Raw genomic sequence first — 19,335 nt, 5'->3', positions numbered from 1 at the left:
ATTATGGTCCCTGCAAGATTGATGAATTCCTGTCTTCTTGACTTGACCATTTCATCCTCTGATTAAAAACATTATTTTTTTTTAAAATACTACATAAGAGCATGTTTACAAAAATGTTTGTTACCATCAATATGCTCATAAATAGGCTGGAAAATATAGAAGAAACTTGAGAAACTTAAAAATCATTTCTTCATTGGGGAAAAAAACTGAAGTATCTTGATGTGTACATTGATCTAGTGAATATCAAAGCCTACTCAAGGCCACATCAGAAACATGTCTGCATGGTATCTACGTATGTAGAGATTATCCTTCCTCTACATCTCAGCCCGCCCCTGCAAATACTAAACAAGGAAGTTTAGGATCAATGGGTAATGCTGTCCTTCAAACTTTTCAGTTAAAGAGAAGGAGGATGCTCATGCAGACCCTGAAATCCAGCCCATGAAGGAAGATGATGGGACATTTGGAGAGTACAGGTGAGCCCTTGCTCCTTCTGGCCCTGCTTTCCCTCCCCCTAGGCACTACCCTCAGACACTCGCTGAGTTCTGAGAGCAGACTTGAATGACTAGCGGGCCCTGCCTGACAGTTATTAATTTAGAACAAAGTCCATATCAATATATCCTCCTTCTTGATTAAAATATTGTGACTAAAAGCTTGTCATTAAAACATAGGTATCCTTGTAAAAAAATACTTCCATTGTCGTCATATGTTTAGGATCAGAATATTATCTTTTCCAGAGACACGAGCTGTGCTATTCAGTCTAGGATTGTCACTGTGTTGCAGTGAGAACACGGAGAATCCTGCACAGCTTACAGTGTGAGGAAAACATGCATTTATAAAACCAGCGTTAGCGGGACTGCCCTCTGCTTCTGTTTCACTTTAGTTTTGAGACCGAATCTCATTATGTAGTTCAGGCAAGCCTGGGATTCAGTACATAGGCCAGGCTGGCTCCAGACTCACAACCCCACTACCTCAGTCTTGTAGGTGCTTCAAGGGAGAGGAGAAAGTGGATGTAAATGTGTGTGCTGAGGACCAAGTCCAGAGCTTTGCACAGACTAGGCAAGTGCTCTACTTCTGAACTACATGCCCAGCCCCAAGACTTTTTAATCTCAGATTAATAAAAGCGTTTTCTTTAATAAGACCCATCCCCCTGACCTTTAGTCCATAAAATAGGCTATTTTGAAGCTGTTAATTATTAAGAATTGTCACAGCCATTCATGGCGAACATTAACTCAATGAATGCCAATTCTGCAATCTTAATTTAACTCCATATTAAGAAAAGCATCTAGCACAACCTGTCTACCTTCTTTTAATTCCCTTTACACAAAACTATTCTTGCCTTGACACTTCATGTCTTTCACAGAGAGGAATGATTACTTTAGAACATCACTAAAATCAGAGTAAGTTTTATCATGTATTTAATGCCCTCAAATAACTCTACTTATGGAATATCCTTTATAACTTAGTTTTTGATAACATAAAATATAATCTTCTAAATATACATGAAGCTCATATTGTGGCTATTTTTATAGAAGAAAATACTTTTAGGTGAAATAAAAGATTCACTATTGTGATATCCAAGGCACCTTTGTAGATAGATATTTGCATCTATCTACCTGCCTCTGTATCTCATTTTTTGGTATTCCCTTGTCATTATTGTTCATAAGGGGACCACAGCCAATGCCAACACAGGAAATGTAAAGTGGATTCAGAAAATCCATGTATTTCAGTGTGAGTTTTCATCGCAGTCCATGCAGGTGTGAGCTTGTTGGGCCTCCAGTGTCTCAGCACCTACACCGCTCCCCTTCTCAACAGAAAGAGCCGATATTTCTCAAAGCTCTCACAATTTCTGTAGTTCAAAACACCATAACAATGTCTTGTAAGGGTTATGGTGATGCCAGGTATTGGGTCTGGAACCGGAAGAGTTTGCAAACCTAAGACAGGACCCGCCCACTATGGCCAGTTTTCCATAGTGCAGAAGAGCAGCCCCCGGTGTGCATAGCCCTCGGCAAGGGGTCGCACTCTGTAAGAGCAAAATCCTCGCGGGTGTAACTCACTTTTCTACCTGTTTCTCCCAAGCACAGGTGAGCTGACACTAATTAAAGGACATCCTTGTAAAGTTTATGTGACTATGACCTCATACAGGCTGTGCACACCATTCCCTTATTTATTGATATGAAGCTACATCTTCAATACAGAAAAAAATACATTTGCATGAATTAGAAATAAGCCATTGTACGTCATGCATTCTTCACATTCTGGTGGATTCATATTCTTATCATGCGTAAGCAAATGTGGCAATGTACTGCTCATTTCAAAGCCCTCAAAATATCATATAATTGATATTATATTGATGTGCAGCCAAGATCCAGGACAATGTGACTTTGGGTGACTAGGCTAACACCACTAAACCTTGATTTAAGTAAGGGTTGTGGCTTATGAACTAGCTTGGAATCAAGAGGCTATTAATTTTTCTTTCAACTTAGCCATTGCCTCTGATTCCTTTATGATACCTAATTTATATTCTTCTCAATTATCATCATGTAGACAAAATTTCTAGCATCCAAACATCTTCAGAGGTTTCTTTTTTAGTGCTGTACTCTCTATGAATGAGCAGACAGTTTCCAGCATGGTTCTGTTTTCGGAGCAGTACATAGCAAGTGTCTAGCTCGTATCTTCATAGTCATGACTAGATTTACATCTACCAGCTCTCATTTCTTTGTCTCAGCATTAGTTCATACGTGTGCTGTGTCTGTGAAGCGTTTTCAGATGGCTATCTTTGGCTTCTGCCAAAGTTTCTCAGGATATAGAGACTTTCCGTTTGGGCCTATTGAATAGAAGCCCAATAGACATGAAGAAAAAAACCCTTGTCACTCATGTAATGACATTAATCCTGGAGAAGCCAAAGGAGATAAAGTTCTGATGGATGTCTTCAACTCAAAGCACAACTCGGAGATGTGATTTTGAATGAAGTTTCAAGTTTGTGAATCATTCATGTGAAATTGCATCTCCCAGATTGCAGCAGACCGTTGTTGTCGATATGACCTTGGCCTTAGGCACTCAGATATTTCCACAGGTTTATTCCCTTTGGTTTCATAATTAATGAAAACGGTTCCAACTATTTATGGAGAATTATTTGTTGTAATGGTACATTTGAGTGTTATTCCTTTCCCTAAATCACTGGGGTCCTTTCTCTACTTTGCACCTGCTAGAAGTTTCAAGCTCTGTATTTTTTTATTGAATCTTAGTCTCCAGAATTCTGAAAAAGAACTATAACGCTAGTCTCATGCTGACACACAATTAGTACTATTGCCAAAATGTAAATTAATTCCATTTGTGTTTCACACACTCTCTAGTCTGAGGATGGAACAATTCTACCTGGTTGGCTCCAAACCAGAGAAAATGTTGTAGTGCAAAGAGGGATGGAACTCCCATAATGGCCAAATCTGATTTTTTCCATATACTGTATCCCCATACCCTCAGTCCAACACCCATCCCTAAGCAGCTACCCTCTCTCAGAAGCCTGCAGCTTTCTTTGTTTGTCTCTTTAATTATACAGACAGTAGGATCTGCATCCTTACTAGCATATAGAAAAATCAAAGAAACAGTGCAGCCAACTATGTAAGTATTTCCTTATTCTTTAGATGCATTCTCTTTAAAAACAAGAGTGAGCCTAGGCTGTAAACTGTATATGCCTGTGCTGTGTGATTTGCTGCTCAAATGGAGAATTTTGCTATGGGAATCTTGCTATTCATATGACCACAGCCCTGTTGCCAGCTTGCTAACTCTTTCTCAAAGTCTGGCTGATACAGGCCATGCTGTTTCACTTGTTACATACTTCAAGCTTATCATGCTCACAAATATGAACTGGATGTAAGAAAATAATGACGAACTTTGAAAGTGTGCCAGCACAAGGTTTGAATGCATGTATGTCAATAACACCGTTGTGTAATTTGATCATAATTGGATGGTTGCTGCAAGAAAATCATATGTAATTATCAGACTTATTTATGGTTGCTGGTTTTTATTTTGGTAAACATTTCATGGATGTGAACCAAGCACCACAGGGAAAGAAATGAATGAACTCCCTAAAATGTATTCTCAGTATGGAAGAATAAAAAATACAAGCTAATGCTTTGTCTGCTATTAAAACATTAAGAAGGAATGAAAAAAATTAATGTTAGAATTCTAAAGCATATCTGAAATATTCTTGGTTTCCTCTATTGTAATTTTAACATAAGTTTACCCAATAGATGTTTTTAGAGTGTGTACTATAGACCTTAGAAAACTTGAGCACAATAGAATTTGGCCCCTCATTGGGAGTTTATAATCTAGTGATGGATATAGAGAACTACCAACAACTTGATGGGTGTGTGAAAATGTTATTGCTTTTTCTCATTGTATTGCTTGATACTCCTGGGTAATTTTCATTAGTAGTGCTGAAAACAGCCAAATGTCGTAGCCCATGTCTGTATTCCTAGCACTTGGGCGGCAAGGCCAGGAATATGAGAAGTTCAAGGTCATCTTCAGCTACATAGCAAGGTTGAGTGTGTTAGGCTCATAAACATAAAGGAGGGAGAGGATGAGTAAAAGGAAGAGAGAGAGAAATAAGGAAGAGGAGACAAGACCATCCTTACCATTATTTATGATTCCAAGCAGAACAGTTCAGCAGTGGCCATCAAGGATTCTGTTTACTATAGTTTTCACATAGGCATCCTTAACAAGCTTAATAGAAACGCTTTCCTTTTCTAGGGTATTAAAGTTTTCTTCATGAATGAGTGTTGAACTCTGTCATATTCTTTTGCTTAAATCTACTGTGATGATAATGGTTTTACTTTCTTTCTACAAAAGTAAAAATGTTAAATTTCATAAATTATATTTTCATTCTAAGTCAAACTTGCATTCCTAAACTTGATCCAACTTGTATATGCTATTTTATCTCTTCAGTGGTTGTCTACATTTGACTTGTTATAAGTTCAGGTCTCCTTGTCGAAGTTCATGAGTTGCATCCGCCTATAGCTTGACTTTTTTGTGGCATTTTTGTTGGTTTTAAATATCATTGTCATTAAAAAGTCCCACAACATTATTACAGAGCTTCTGACATGGACAAGCTTTAACAAGTGCAAGTCAAACTTTGGATCTTTTTCTGAGCATGTTCTGCGGCACAGTGAATAGGAGTAATGCCAAGCTTCTGGTTTCTTCCAGACATCCTTATGCCATCATCTTCCTTGTTGCTCCATAACCAATCCATCAGGAAGTCCTCCTTTCTCTTATTTCCAAAATACGACCACAAGCTGAGCACTCTGTATAAACTTCTTCAACCTTCCACCCTGGTCCAAACTAGAGTCATCTCTCTCCCAGGTGATGGAAACAATCTCATGACTCTACTGCAGAGCTTTGCAGACTCTCCCTTTTCAAGAGCCCCTGGCCAATGTTCTAGATTTTGCAGCCCACATAGTCTTACCTGCAATTCTACTGATGTAGCAGAAAGGGAGCCATGAGCATCAACAGTAAAGAAGTCACAAGTGGGTGTGGCTCCAGTTTGCAGGAGTTTGTCAGCCCCTTCTCTCAAGGCAGACTACTGTCAACATTGGATGACAGAGTTCATGCTTTTGGAGTAATATGGGTCAGACTGCAGTTCTCCCACATGGACCCCCCCCCCCAGCGCCTCCATCTCCTAAACAGAGGCTTGTCAATGTCCATGGAACCCTGGCCTACACCTTCCACCTCCAACTACTCTCTTTCTCACTTACTCATTCAATTCTTGCCACAGCAAGATCCTTGCTGTTTCTAGAACATATCAGGCCTGGCCTGCCACAGATCATCTGTGCTGCTTGATGCTTTTGCCATAGTTGATCTTGCTCTAGTCATCCATGGCCAACTTAGCTCTTAGACCCTTGTTCAGATGGTGCTTTTGAACAAGACCTTCCCTGGATAGCTTCTGTCAGCCCCGCCCCCTCTTCCATTCTCTTTACTCAATTTTAGATTCTCTGCAGTACTGATCATTTGGCATAATGAATTTTCCCTACCATGTTGGTTATTAACTGCACTTTACCCCACTGGTTATAAGGTCAGCATTATAGTCTGTGTTGTTTGTTTCTATATCCCCAAAGCCAGAACGACATCTGTCTTAGAGTAGGTACTTAGTGAATGTTAGATGAAGGGAAGACAGGATCAAAGAAATGACATAATGAGCATCTTCCTATAATGTATTCCTGGGGCTGTTATTTCCACTAAGTAGAGTAATAAGTGGAACTCTGGTGGCAAAATTCTGCTTGTCATTGAACTCTTTAGGGGCATACACACTAGAGATATTCAAGCAAAGTACAGAAGTTCACAGCTAAATCTCAAAGATGTCATGTAAACTGCTTTTATAATAAGTTGTGTTTTGTGGGTGTTATGTCCTCTGAAATGCTCCCCTCAACAGGCCACCTCAATGACCTCTGATGTCACCAAGTTGTGCAGATTGTTCAGATGGCAGTGTGTACTTGTGTATTAGCTGAACAGGTCATTTTTCATAGCACATGAAAGTTGGACATATTTTTATTGGAGAGAAAAGTAGGAGATTGCTAGAAGAAGGTGTTGCCAAAGGAGACAGATTTATTTATCTTTAAATCTTGGAGCTTGACTAGGAAAAAATATCAGTCTTACTAACAATGATCTTAGCACCAGTTTTTGTTAAAATACTGAAGTTACAGTGAGCCCTTTGTACATCAAGTACATCAGGGCTCTTAGACAAGTAAGAGCCTATTTCACACAGTTTTTTGGCTATTTTTTCCCAAATGTTACCTGTGAAGGAGTCAGTCACTGTCCCTATGTATATGACCCTATTAGTGGATGATCTTAAATTCAATGACATATGTGGCCATGTTTGTGGACATTCTTAAACACACTAAACACTCTTTTGCTTTCAGAAGTTGTGCTTAAGGGTTCAGCAAAGAAATAAGCAAAATAATAATAGGCTCCCATAATGCTTTGCCAAAGTACAAGCCTTGGACCCTGTAGTGTGTGCATAGCACAGAGGAGATGTGAGAAACTGGTTAATCAGAAGATAAGACATATTTGTTTTTGTGAGTTTGGAAGCACTCACCCCCTTTAATGTTTGGTTACGGTTCAAGTATAGTGCTTTTAATGTACAGTGTTTATCTTTCCACATTAATAAATCTTTACCAATTGACCAAAAAATTCTTCAGAAAAAAATATTGTGACCTATCCATATAAGGATTGTGCTTCTCTTCTTAGGCTGTTCTCATTTGTTTCCTCTGCCTTCTTTTAATGGATTTCTAGGTCTTTTGAAAGGTAAGACAGAAGTTCACGAACCTGGCCTGCACTCAATAACAAAATTATTTGAACTGCAGGATTCTGTTTCTCCTCCTGGCTTAGGAAAAAACAATCCATGTTTCACATGTAACCAAAATCATGCTCCATTTGCATCCAAGGAATCAGAGATGTTCTACAGTTTAACACACTAACTGGCCACTGTCCTGAGCTCTGCCCTGCTCCTCTGAATTGAAACAGTGATGGGTTTCTCTTGTCCTTGAACCTCCTCCTTTTAATGCTCGTGATTGCTCCTGGATTGCCTTCCAATCAGGCATCGGAATCTCTCATTTCAATTAGCACGCGCAATCGAAAAGCCATCTTCTCCGCTGCAGACCATGATCCAACCATCTCTGTGCCTGATCTCCATCGCATAGAGCCCTGGCCTCTGGAGTCCACCTGGCAGTTAGATTTGGCCGCAGCAGCTCAGGACTCCATATGCTTTTTCATAATTTGCATGCACGATCTGTCAAAACAAGGCGCTTCGCCTCAATCAATGCCAGTCTTACCGAAATGTTTTCTGTTTTCTTTTTCTTTTTCTTCCCAGCGATGCAGAAGACCACAAGCCTTTGAAAAAAGGAAGCCGAACACCTTCAGACAGGACTGTGAAAAAAGAGGACAGTGACGATAGCCTGGTTGACTATGGCGAGGGGGTGAATGGCCAATTCAATGAGGACGGCTCCTTTATTGGACAATACAGTGGTAAGAAAGAGAAAGAACCAGCCGAGGGCAATGAGAGCTCAGAGGCCCCTTCACCTGTCAACGCCATGAACTCCTTTGTTTAAGTCTTTAGGCTCTGCGCCAATGTCCCATTTCTCTGGAATGTCTTTCCTGAGCTCTTCTCGTCCCTCTCAGCCTATGGACACGTGGGTAGAAAGGATGTTTTCTGCTGTCTGTGAGTATTATGAGAGCAAAGCAAGAACACAACTCAGTCACGCGATACGTTAATGTGAACTGGGGTGCAACGTGCATACTTTTTGTTGTTCAGAGTGAGTTTTCTCAATTTCCTTGGAACTGATTAAAAAACAATCCAACATCATCCACAGCTCCCATCATTCCCTGTGCGGGATACAGCTCCATAAGCTGCATGAAACATGCCGCACTGAGGCCACACCGCGGATGTGATGGCGACATGGCCAGGTACTTAGTGCCACTATCCTCAGCTGAACCCTAAATATGAATTCCGTTGTTATTGTGGAGAGTGTTCCTGTAGCGTTCTCTAGAGCTCCAATGTCTCTGTGGACATTGTTGTGAAACTCGTGACTATGTCTAGCTGTTGTTAGTCTTTCGGGGAGACTGTTAGGAACAGTGTGTACAGTAAATACTTCCTATGTGAATTAATTATGACAGACACATCTGCTGATGCTCACCAAGGCTCTGCCACCTCTTCTTTGCTCCTGTTACTTCCTAGGCTTCTTAACCCTCCAGGTTACAGTGGCAGTGTCCCACTTCTTACGCTCTCTGTGTCCAGTTGTTTGGGGGCATAAACGTGACATTTTGTGATCCCTTCTGGCGTGTGTGCCATACAGAAAGAACCGAAGACAAAACTCTCAAGTTAGATTTCAGACCTTAGTCTAGAAGATGCAGGGCGAGCCTCGTGCAGTGCCTTCAGACACGCAGCGTCCCCTGACGCCTGTGCTCTAGACTGGCCAATCTGAGCAGCTCCATCCTGTGCGACTGCTGTTGGGAGGGAGGGACTTTAAAAAGGATTGGCAGTGAGAACCGAAGTGCTGGAAAGCTGGGAAAGTAAAAACAAGTTTATTTGAAGGGGCTTTCCCCTATAAATATCCAAAGCAAAGAGAGCTTTGTCATCGGCCTGAGAGCTTGATGGGCCTGTGGTCTTTTGTTGTTTCTAGCCAAACAAGCTATATCGAAGAAGAAAATTGAGGTTGAAAATGGATGAAAAACACATGATTCTAGAACTGAAACACAGAGCAGCATGCGAACAGAGATTCCAGTATACCTATATGAGCTTCCAAACTGCAGCACTCAACAGTGTATGTGCAAACTGCAACAGGCACACTCCAGAATCTGCAAAATCTGACAAGCGCTTAATTAGGCCAGCAGTCAAAGGGATTACAGCTGCAGCCTAAAGAATAAATGCATATACCCTCCCATAGTCATAAACGGTGTGTATGAAATGACTTACCTCCAATATAAAAATCTATGACAACCTATGGTTGAAGGGATGCTCAAATTCACTTGCCAATAAATTGGTTTCTCATAACTTGCATCAAGTTTAATTTTAAGTAAAGCTTTTTCTATGTAGATATTCTGTTGAATTTGTAAATATGAGGAAAGTGTAGATGCTATATGCTTAGAGGTGTTACGTGCAAATAAACACGCAAGCAATGTTTATGTTCTGCTGTGTGAGACGCAAGCTCATCAATTAATGCAGTGTAAGGGTGTGAAAACAGCAAATGCCTACTTTGGGTTTTTCGCCCTCTTCTTTTTGCTGTGAAACTGGAATCGCGAGCTATTTTCTCCACTGTGTCAGCCAGTTTCTGACCGAGATCCTCAGCATTAACGGATGGAGTTACCTGGCGTCTTTGATGTATACAGGTAAAACTTGCTTTCAAGTGATCCCTAAATGAAGCAGCCCTAAATACTCCCATGGCTTCACATTTACTGTCCCCAACCAGCCTATCAGTGGGAAATACCAAGAATAAGACAGGCTTGCCTAGACACCAGAAAGCACAGAGACTAAAGTTACCTCAGTGTTTTCAGAGAAAAATAAATACATGTGTTCTTCCAGCCAGAGATGCTAAATGTCTCTGTGCATGAAGAAGTCACTTCTGCAGATCATGACAGATTTGTATTCAAAATTAAATGTGGTTGTAACATCCCTCCCTCTTTTGAACTCTGCCGTGTTCCCAGCAGAATGGGAATGAGCAGGTGTAACTAGAGATCATCTGTGCACAGAGCAAGAGCATGTGACTGGACTGCCGTCAGAAAGTGACTATCATTGAGTTTTAGCTCCTTCAAACCTGATTTTCAAAAAGGTTTTGAAGAAATTTTAACTTTTTTTGCATTATTTTTGAAAGGCCTAGGACATTATCACAAAACTAAATATAAGAATTGATAAGACAGCATAATCCAGAATTTTTAATAAAGGGTTAGGGGCTAAGCAAAAAGAGATAGTTCCAGTATTTTGAGAAATGGAAATGAAATCCCATTGTGTTCTTTCTTAAAAATGCCCAACTTGCCCAATCTGTGATGACCAGCCCAATCCACCAGCTCAGACCTCCTTCTGCCTCAAGCACAGTTGTATTTCTTAACATGGCTGCTTGGTGAGAGAGTTTGAACACTCATACATATTACGAATATGTCATCCACTTCCTTCTGGCCGTCTCCAAGCCGTATAGGTGTGCGAATAGCCCAAGCTTAGCAATTACCAACATTCCATTACCTGCCCTAGTCCCAGGCCCCTGGTCCCAGCAGTACACTCAGGAGACTCGCCTTGCCCTCTTGGTTATTTAGAAAGCACAGAGCTATCTAATAGAGCTCAGAATTCCTCCTACAGAAGCCACGTTCATGGCTCCCTCAGATCCTCCTTTCTCCTCTTCACTGTGCGCCAGATTAACAAAGGCGCACCTGCATTCCGCATCATGTCAGGGCTCTGTGGCAACAGGGGATGTAAAAGAATAAGCATAGCTTCAGAAATATCTGGTAGTTATAAAGCGGTGTAAACCATTTTGTTAGGGTGGTTTTAACGACTTTTGAGATGAGGGGAGTCCAGGAACTCAGGGATTCTTATCTACGGACTGCATCGCTCCCGCTCGAGACGTTTCCACCGCTGACCACCAGAGGGCGCTCCTTGCTTTATTCGGCACCAAAGAAAACTAGAGAAAGCCGCCTAGGGATACCTTCCCAATCAGTTTGGATAATCAAAGGATAACCTGACGGAGCAGAAAATGATCGCCTGCTGCTAAGAAAGACATGAGACTGCAGCTCTCCCTAGTGAGCTCTTTCCAGAGAGGAAACATGAGGTTTGTGAGCCTTTTGCATCGTTTTTCTCTTGATTGGGCTTCAGCCTCGGCGATTCAGGGAAGGAGTTGCCCTGGAGTTCGCTGGCCAGCTTTGTCAGGTGCCTGTGTGAGACAATAAGAGATAGGAGTCCTTAAAACGGCATTAATCCCTTTCTTCAAAGACACGATTTTTGTTGGCCACCAATGGTTTGATGTTTGTTATTGAATCGAACACACACAAAAGCAGTTTAAATACCGCCCACAGCTCTTATGATTGACTTAAGAGAAGGGGAGGGAAGAGCAGATGCTATTACTGCAGTATCCGTACTGAATAGTAGCTTGGTGGGGTGGAAAGATCAGTGGCCCAGAGAGAAGTAAGGGTTTGTACCGACTAGGCCCTCTGCCAGCGTCACGGCCCTGCACCAACCCCTCCTCTAACCATTTAGATAATGGTTTCCTCAGGTAGATAACGCTGGGGTAGATGAAGTCTAGTCTACTTCGCCTTTCCACTCCAATCCTGTGGGTCCTAGGAACAAAAGAATAATCTGAGCACTGGCTAAAGCCGGGATGAAACACAAGCAAAACCGGAAATGAGTCCTGCTCCGCTGTGGCCTGGAGCCCAGAGTGCGCAGACAGGGACAATCAGAGGATCACCTGGATAGGTGCAAGTCCACACTCAGGAAAGAGCTCCGAATGGAAAGCAGTCTAAACACGGTGGTCGGGAAAGAGGCCCCAGGAACGAAATGTGAGCTGAAAGGCGAAAGGCAAGGACAAACCACAGAAAAGCCAGGGGACAAGCTGGCCACAGCGAGGCCAGCATGCCTGCCTAGGTGCAGCGGCCAGTCTAGCTGGGCCTGAGGACCCTGTGCCAAACCTACTTAGTATTCGTGAAGAAACAGGAAAGTGAGGAGCAAACGAAAGGGTCAAGGAACTCCTCAGATTAAGGGCAGCAAATGAAAGGGTCATGGAACTCCTCAGATTAAGAGCTGCTGTTTAAACCATGGGGCCCTGAGCAAACTGCTAAGGAAGAAGAATATGAACAAGGGGCTGAGGGGGGCGCACCATCCAGAAACTCTCAATGTAGCGAACAGGAGAGGGAGAAAGGAAATCCAGTAACAGGACATGCTTGTCTCTGCAAAGCAGGGGGCTGTGTTCAGTTGGAAGCCAGGGAAAAGAAAGGCCATTGCAAGAATGAAAGTAGGGGGGTTGGAGAGATGACTCAGCGGTTAAGAGCACTGACTGCTCTTCCCAGTTCAGTTCCCAGCACCCACATGGCAGCTCACAACAGTCTGTAACTCCTGTTCCAGGGGATCTGACAACTTCACACCAATGCACATAAAATAAAGTTAAATAAATCATAACAAATTATAAAAAAAAGAATGTTTCCACCAGGGTCTGGACACTCCTCCCTGACAGATGCTACCCACCAGTCACCCCTGCCCCTGATTTTCTGGCTGTCCACTGACTTTAAACTGCTCAAGTCTCAGAAACAAACAGTCTTAATCCCACACCCTTCAGTTATCAGTTCTCTGCTTCATGGCCAGATGGTTGAACTGATATCAGGCAATAAGGGAACTAATCATAGAAGCCACTATTGAGCAGACAGTCCATCCCTTTTGTTCTTTCCATTCAGTATGTCCAGTAGACCGTGTCTTTCTTCAGCTCTTAAGTGTGTGCCTCGTTATCTCATTGAGTGGCTCAACAAGAGACTTTTTTCAGCAGTGCTTATCAGCTGGCTCACTGAAATCACCTGGCAGTTTTAAAAGCCCAGCGTCTGTTTGCCCTGGCCCACAGTGGATGCTCACTGTTTTCAGTGCTTGATCTGAACCTCCCCCTCACTAGGAAAGCGTCCCCAGATGATTCTGATGTGCAACCAGTGTGGAAACTGATGTTGGCCATGTTATACTTTGCTACTGTGTAAGTAGTCACGGAACGATATTTCAAATAGAGTCCTCAACACAGCGCAATGGTGGAGCTCAAATTCTCTCATATGCCCCACATAAAATGAATCTAGAGAGGCGTGTAGAATGCTCACACATTGGTGGAGGGAATACAAAATGGCGCAGCCATTCTGGAAAGTGTTTATCAGTTTCTTTAAATATTGAATATAAATTTACCATGTGACCACAATGCAACTCATCAATCTAGACCCAAGAGAAATGAACATCTACATCTAGCCATGGGCTTGCATATACATGTTCACTAAGTATCAGTCATAACTGCTAGCAAACAAGCCCAGTGGCTGTGAGCAGATGAACACCTGAACAAAATGAGTATATCCTATGAATAGAGGTATAGCTACCTGGTCAGAGGAAACGCTACCTGGTGTGTTCTAGAAAGGGTTGCTGAACACAACAATAAGAGGGGTCTCCAAGAACATCACATTTGAAATGCCAAGCACAAAGCCCACTATTCTCACTTACTTGAACTGTCCAGAAAGGCAAATGTGTGAAAACAGGAGCTAGATTGCTATCTGGGGTTAGGGGAAGTGGAGGCAAGGACTTACTTCAACTTGGTGCAAGGGCTCTTCCTGAAGTACTAAAACATCTTGAGTTTTATAGTTAAAACAACTGAATTATGGTATCACAGACACCTCAATAAAGCTTATGTTTGTCTGAATGGTAAATAGAGTTGTGTATAAATGAGGCTTGGGATGAGTACAGTCTCACACCATGGTCACATAACCTCCTGATCTTCAAGGATGCTACAAGGCCATCAAGGCCAGGTGTTCCCCAGAGTGGCAGCATCGGTTTTATTTATTTATTTATTTTTATTATTTTTTATTGGAAAAAAAAGTTCATACAGTATATTTTGATAATTTTTCCCTTCCCCAAACTCTTCCCAGATCCCTCCCACCTCCCTACCCACCCAACTTTATATTCTTTCTCTCTCTTTCTTTCAAAAAAAAACCCAAGAAACACAAAAATGTAAATCAAAACAATCAAGCGAGAGACCAATAAGACAAAAAAAATGCCAAAATTAAGTAAAATGAAATTTAGAAGTCCAAGCATCGGTTGTTAGAATTGCGTTCTTGCCCTGCCCCCCATCAGTCGATTCAGGAACTCTGCAGGCATAAACCTGTGTCTGGCGTTCTAACAGTCCCTCGGATTCTGAAACACACTAGCTTGTGTGGAACATGGCACTCAGCCTCTTTCCTATCCCATCTGGAGGAATGGGAAAGACTTAGCTTTGAGATTAAAGAAAGGGACCAGGTAGTTTTCATAATAGAAAAAAAATCTTCAAATAGTCGTTCAAGTGCCCGTGGTAGGTAAGTGGTTAAACAAATTTTTGAACTGTGCACAATGTTCAGACCACCAGCCATCAGTAAGTACAAGTATTTCACGCCACTAAGGGAAACCAAGCACAGAGCTTTTGCTGCTATGGAACACTGAAGCAGGTCAAACTTTCCTCCAAGGACAGGAAGCAGACTGTGGCTGCTAGGGATGAGTTTGCAGAGGGATTTACCTTTGGGAGGCAGAGAAAACTCTTAGAGATGATGGATATTTTGGTTGTGAGGATAGTTATAGGGGTATTTGTTCATCAGAACTAAAAAATTGTATGCTTAAAGTCAGTGTGCTTTGTTATATATGTTGTATCTCAATAAAGTTGATTTGATTTTGAAAGGAAAATAAAATGGACATAGGTGATTCCTCCCCTTACAGGCTCTCTCTCTTTCTTTCTACTGCTTACCTTAGGATGGGGCAGAGAAGCAGGGGACCCGGGTTCTTATGTGAGGGATCACCCTGTCCTTTCAGAAGTCTATGGTGGCTTTCTCCTCTACCTGTTCAGTTGGGCATGATGTTGTAGGTCAAGCCAAGGTTACAGAGCACACCCAGACTTTCTTGGTTGGGTGGCTGAAGGACCCTAATGAGATAGAATATGAGCACCCAAATACGGATGACAAATCCAAGATCTAGATTTGATGTTCACCTTAGAAATAAAGTAATATTTGATTTCCATTCATACAGTTGCTACATTTGTGTTCTCTAGTCAACTGCCAACTAGAGAACAACTCAGTCCCCAAGAGCCCTGCCTGGCCAACATCGCTCCAGGTCTTTCTTCACACTGGGGGTATGGACAGCTGGTCCTGATGCAGAAGAGGCTTCTCAGTTCTGACTCTGTGACAAGCCATCTTTGGAGCCTTTCTGAGGTTGGACTTTTACCATCATCTGAAGTACGATTAATAAACACTCAGAGAGAGAAATTGGGGTTCAGCCTGAAGATACGAAAAGCAAAACAGCCAAACACTGACTCTTACCTCAACCTCAGTCCAAAATGGCAATCCTGCTTCCTGGAATCTCAGAAAAAGACTGTGTATTGAGAGTTGTTTTTTCATTTTATAATCCTCTCTAGGTCTGGGATTAATCACAGTGGCACGTGCCACTGTGATTAAAGGTGTGCACCACCATCATTAAAGGCATGTACTGCCCATTTTCTGTGGCAACTAATGTGACTATTGGGATTAAAGGTGCGTGTTTTTATGGCTACTGCGATTAAAGGTGTGTGTTACCATTACCTGGTCTGTAGGGCTGACCAGTGGGACTGTTTGACTCTCAGATCTTCAGGCAGTCTTTATTTATTAAAATACAATTGAAATGCCACCACAATCAACCTTACTCCTTCCAGAAATTATCCGGGGCCTCCTTTAAGCAAAATCCTGTCTCTTGGCTTTCAATCTCCCATCTAAATGAGGTGTGATTGACATGGCATGAGTAATCTACATTTGCTTCTCCTTGCTGGGGTTCTCTTTTAGGTCCCTTCACAAGAATAAGGTCACTCCTCATTCTCCAGGCTGCACAAGGATTGTGTATCCCACACTGTCATGTCTACAAATAGCACCTCTCCTCTCTTCTTCCTCTCTCCTCACCTTCTCTCCGCTCCACTTTCCTTCCTACTTCCTTCCCTTCCTCTCCCTCTATCCTCTTCTCTTCTCCCTCTCCCTATGCACCCCTCTCTCTCCTCCTGCCCTCTCCTCCTCTCTCTCCTTTCCCCTCTGTTTCTCCTCCTCACCCCCTCTTCTTCAACTTCTCCCTCTCTCCACTCCATCCCTCTCCCTTTGCCATACGAAGGCATGGAGTAAAGGAGACAATCTGCAAACCAAGAAAGAGGCCTCACTAGGAACAAGCAGCCAGCCCCTTTATTTTTCTCTTCCAGCCTTCACAAAATAAATCACATCCTGAGATAATAAATGTTTGTGGTTTAAACCATCCAGACTGGTAACTGGTGCTTTATTCTGGCAGCCCAAGAACACTAAGAAACAATCTTTAGCAAATTACAATCTTTCCCATTTTGTTCCCAAATGCAAACAGCCTTGCAATGTCTGCCTGGTTTATATTTTCAGATTCCGTTCCCTTTTATTGAGCATGAAATTGCTGTGGTAGGATGGCAAGGACGAAGAAAATAAAAAACTTACCTTCAGCGCCTGCTAAATGCCAAGCCCCATGCTGGCAATATGCACACCATACCCATTTCATGTTCTTTCCAGCCTGTGAGGCAGCATTCCTTTTCTTCTCAAAGGTCACACGGCTGCAGCAGAGATCTGTCTCACCAACTCAGCAATGTCTGACTCCATGGTGCAAGCTCTTTCCCCCTTTAAACTGCAACACACACCACACATGCACCCCCCCCACATGCACCCTCACACACATGCACCCTCACACACGCATGCATGCACACACGCATGCATGCGCGCACACACATACACACACACACACACACACACACACAGAGCTCTGAAACTCTTGTTCCTTACCCTATTTCTTTCTCTCAGCTGTTCTCATCACCTTTCTACTTTACTGATTACTGAACATGACCCATTGGCTTTTCTAACAGTGCCTTCTGGGAGTGAACATTCAGAGTCTCCAGAAACAACAGAACTGTGCTCTGAGGAGACTGTAGTTCCAACAGCGGTCGACACAGGATACTGCGGAAGAGAGGAGAAGGTCCCCCACCAGAAGGACAAAGCAGGAAAACCTGGGAATTAGTGAAGATGGAAAGACAGGCTAGACGGACCTGGAGCCCTCAGAGAGATGGGTCCATGGAAAGCAATGTGAGGGGCACTTCTGGAAGCTGCGTGACCTGCCCATCCCTGTTCAATACATCAGGACAACGGGTCAGGCTTCCTAAGACTTTACACCTGTGTCTCAGGAATGTACTCACATGCCAGCTCCTCCAAGCGTCCCTCTTGTCAATCCTGAAGGGCTGATCACCGCTTCTACCCCACTGACTCTTTGCTGTGCTGTTTCATTGCTGGGAAATTAAAAGAAATACTGCTTTTCATCATGTTATCATACAAGCCAATTGGTAGTTAATTGTTAACTGGTGCAGAACACTGTTACATGTGGATGTTCCTGTTACCCAGCAGGAGAGAGGTCTGGGGATGCCAGGAGGCCAAGGCACAGCTCAGTTAGAGGGTTTACAGCCAGGTATGGAGGAGTAAGGAGAGCACAGTTCGGTTGGTGATGCCTTTGCAAATACATGCATTGTGTGCACCCAGAAGACAATTTCCTTAATTGTCCAGGCCAGACTGGACAATTAGGAGAAGTGCCTGGAGGTAATGCTCAGAGTCTAGAGCATTAAATAAACCACAGTCGAACCAACTTCCAGAAAGGCATAGTAAGTATTGGGGTTTTCTGGACAGGGTAGCCTCTTCCCAGCTCTCAACCTGTGGGTCATGACTCCTCAGGGTCTAATGACCCCTTTCACAGGGGTCACCTAAGACCATCAGAAAGCAAAGACATTTACATTATGATTCATAAGGGTAAGAAAACTACAGTTATGAAGTAGCAACAGAAATAAATTTATGGTTGGGGATCACCACAACATGAGGAACTGTACTGAAAGGGTTGCAACATTAGGGAGGTTGAGAACCATTGTGTAGACAATGCAGGCTTAGCTGAATCTTCCTTTGTAGTGTAGACAATACAGTCACAGAAAGCAATCAGAGTCATTGTTAAAAACTTAGATGCTAAAATTTATGTTTCATTGCTTTACATTCTACAAAAATGTTATTATTCTCTTTATTTTTTTAAACCATTAGAAAATATAAAAACCTTGCTTAGCATGTACACCATAAAAATTCAGAGAGTGGGCCGGACTGGACCTGTGGTTTGTGGATTTGTGCCCAGGATCTACATGAAGAGGGCAAAGCCTGAAGTGCAGTGCTGGGCAGATATGAAAAATGAGTGTTTTTAAAAGATAAAAATCACAATACCCTTAAAAATAGAAAGAAAACATCTAACAAAGATTTTATTGGTTTCATTAATTGAGGAACTTGGAAAATGTAATAACCAATTCAAAGGAAGACTTTGGGGGATAGTGCTCATGGTTGAACCTAAGACAATCACTCTACCACTGAGCTACAGCCTCAGCTGCAAAGGCCTCTCTCTCTCTCTCTCTCTCTCTCTCTCTCTCTCTCTCTCTCTGTGTGTGTGTGTGTGTGTGTGTGTGTGTGTGGTGTGTGTGCATGCTCGTGTGCGTGTGTGATATACACTTGTGTGCTCATCTGTTAATATGCAGGTGGAGGCCAGAGGAAAATGTCGGGTGTCTCTCTCCAGCACTCTCCACCTCATTTCTTTGAGTCAGGGTCTCCCAATGACCCTGCTGCCCACACTTTGGCTAAGCTGCATAGCCAGTGAACTCCCAAGATGAGCTTTTCTCCAGCCCACAATTCTGTGTTGTGCGTCATATTGACAGGCCATAAGAATTGCTGTAATCCATTGCCGAAGTCTATATAACAAAGAATAATTGCATTTCTATCCATGGACAAGGCTCATCTTCATTAACAGCAGTATCCCAGGACTTTTAGAATTGTAAAATAAATCAACGAGAGACAGACATAAATAGGAAGTGTATACAATAGGAAAGATACCCAAGAATTTCCCTGACACCTCCAAGATTTTGACCATTTCTTTGGCAAAGTCCAGTAAGATTGAAGGGAAGGGCACTGAGGACTGTTTTGTTTCATTTCTGCGATGGCCCCAACCTTCTGGTCTTCTCTGCCCGTCCCTGCTTTCTTTCTGCATCAGCTCATCTCAAGGGAACCAATGTCACT

At 42.5% G+C, this 19,335-nt stretch overlaps 1 protein-coding gene across 43 annotated transcripts in view; it reads left to right on the top strand.

The window, feature by feature from the left end:
- The window catches only part of Nrcam (neuronal cell adhesion molecule), a 267,755-nt gene extending 249,256 nt beyond the window's left edge, over positions 1-18,499 (top strand). For 17 of the 43 annotated variants that reach the window (XM_075947331.1, XM_075947329.1, XM_075947327.1 and 14 more), the window contains 2 exons: positions 395-473; positions 7,862-9,670. In XM_075947331.1, the coding sequence (XP_075803446.1) occupies positions 395-473; positions 7,862-8,099 (317 nt within the window). In that variant the 3' untranslated portion in view covers positions 8,100-9,670. Of the gene's footprint in view, positions 1-394; positions 474-7,861; positions 9,671-17,114 lie in introns of those variants that run through there. The other 26 variants (XM_075947299.1, XM_075947290.1, XM_075947289.1 and 23 more) reach the window with 5 other exon arrangements.
- The last annotated feature ends 836 nt before the right edge of the window (positions 18,500-19,335 follow it).

The sequence above is a fragment of the Microtus pennsylvanicus genome, chromosome 14, assembly GCF_037038515.1.
Source record: "Microtus pennsylvanicus isolate mMicPen1 chromosome 14, mMicPen1.hap1, whole genome shotgun sequence".
NCBI lineage: Eukaryota > Metazoa > Chordata > Mammalia > Rodentia > Cricetidae > Microtus > Microtus pennsylvanicus.
This window is presented reverse-complemented; position numbering and strand designations above follow the sequence as displayed.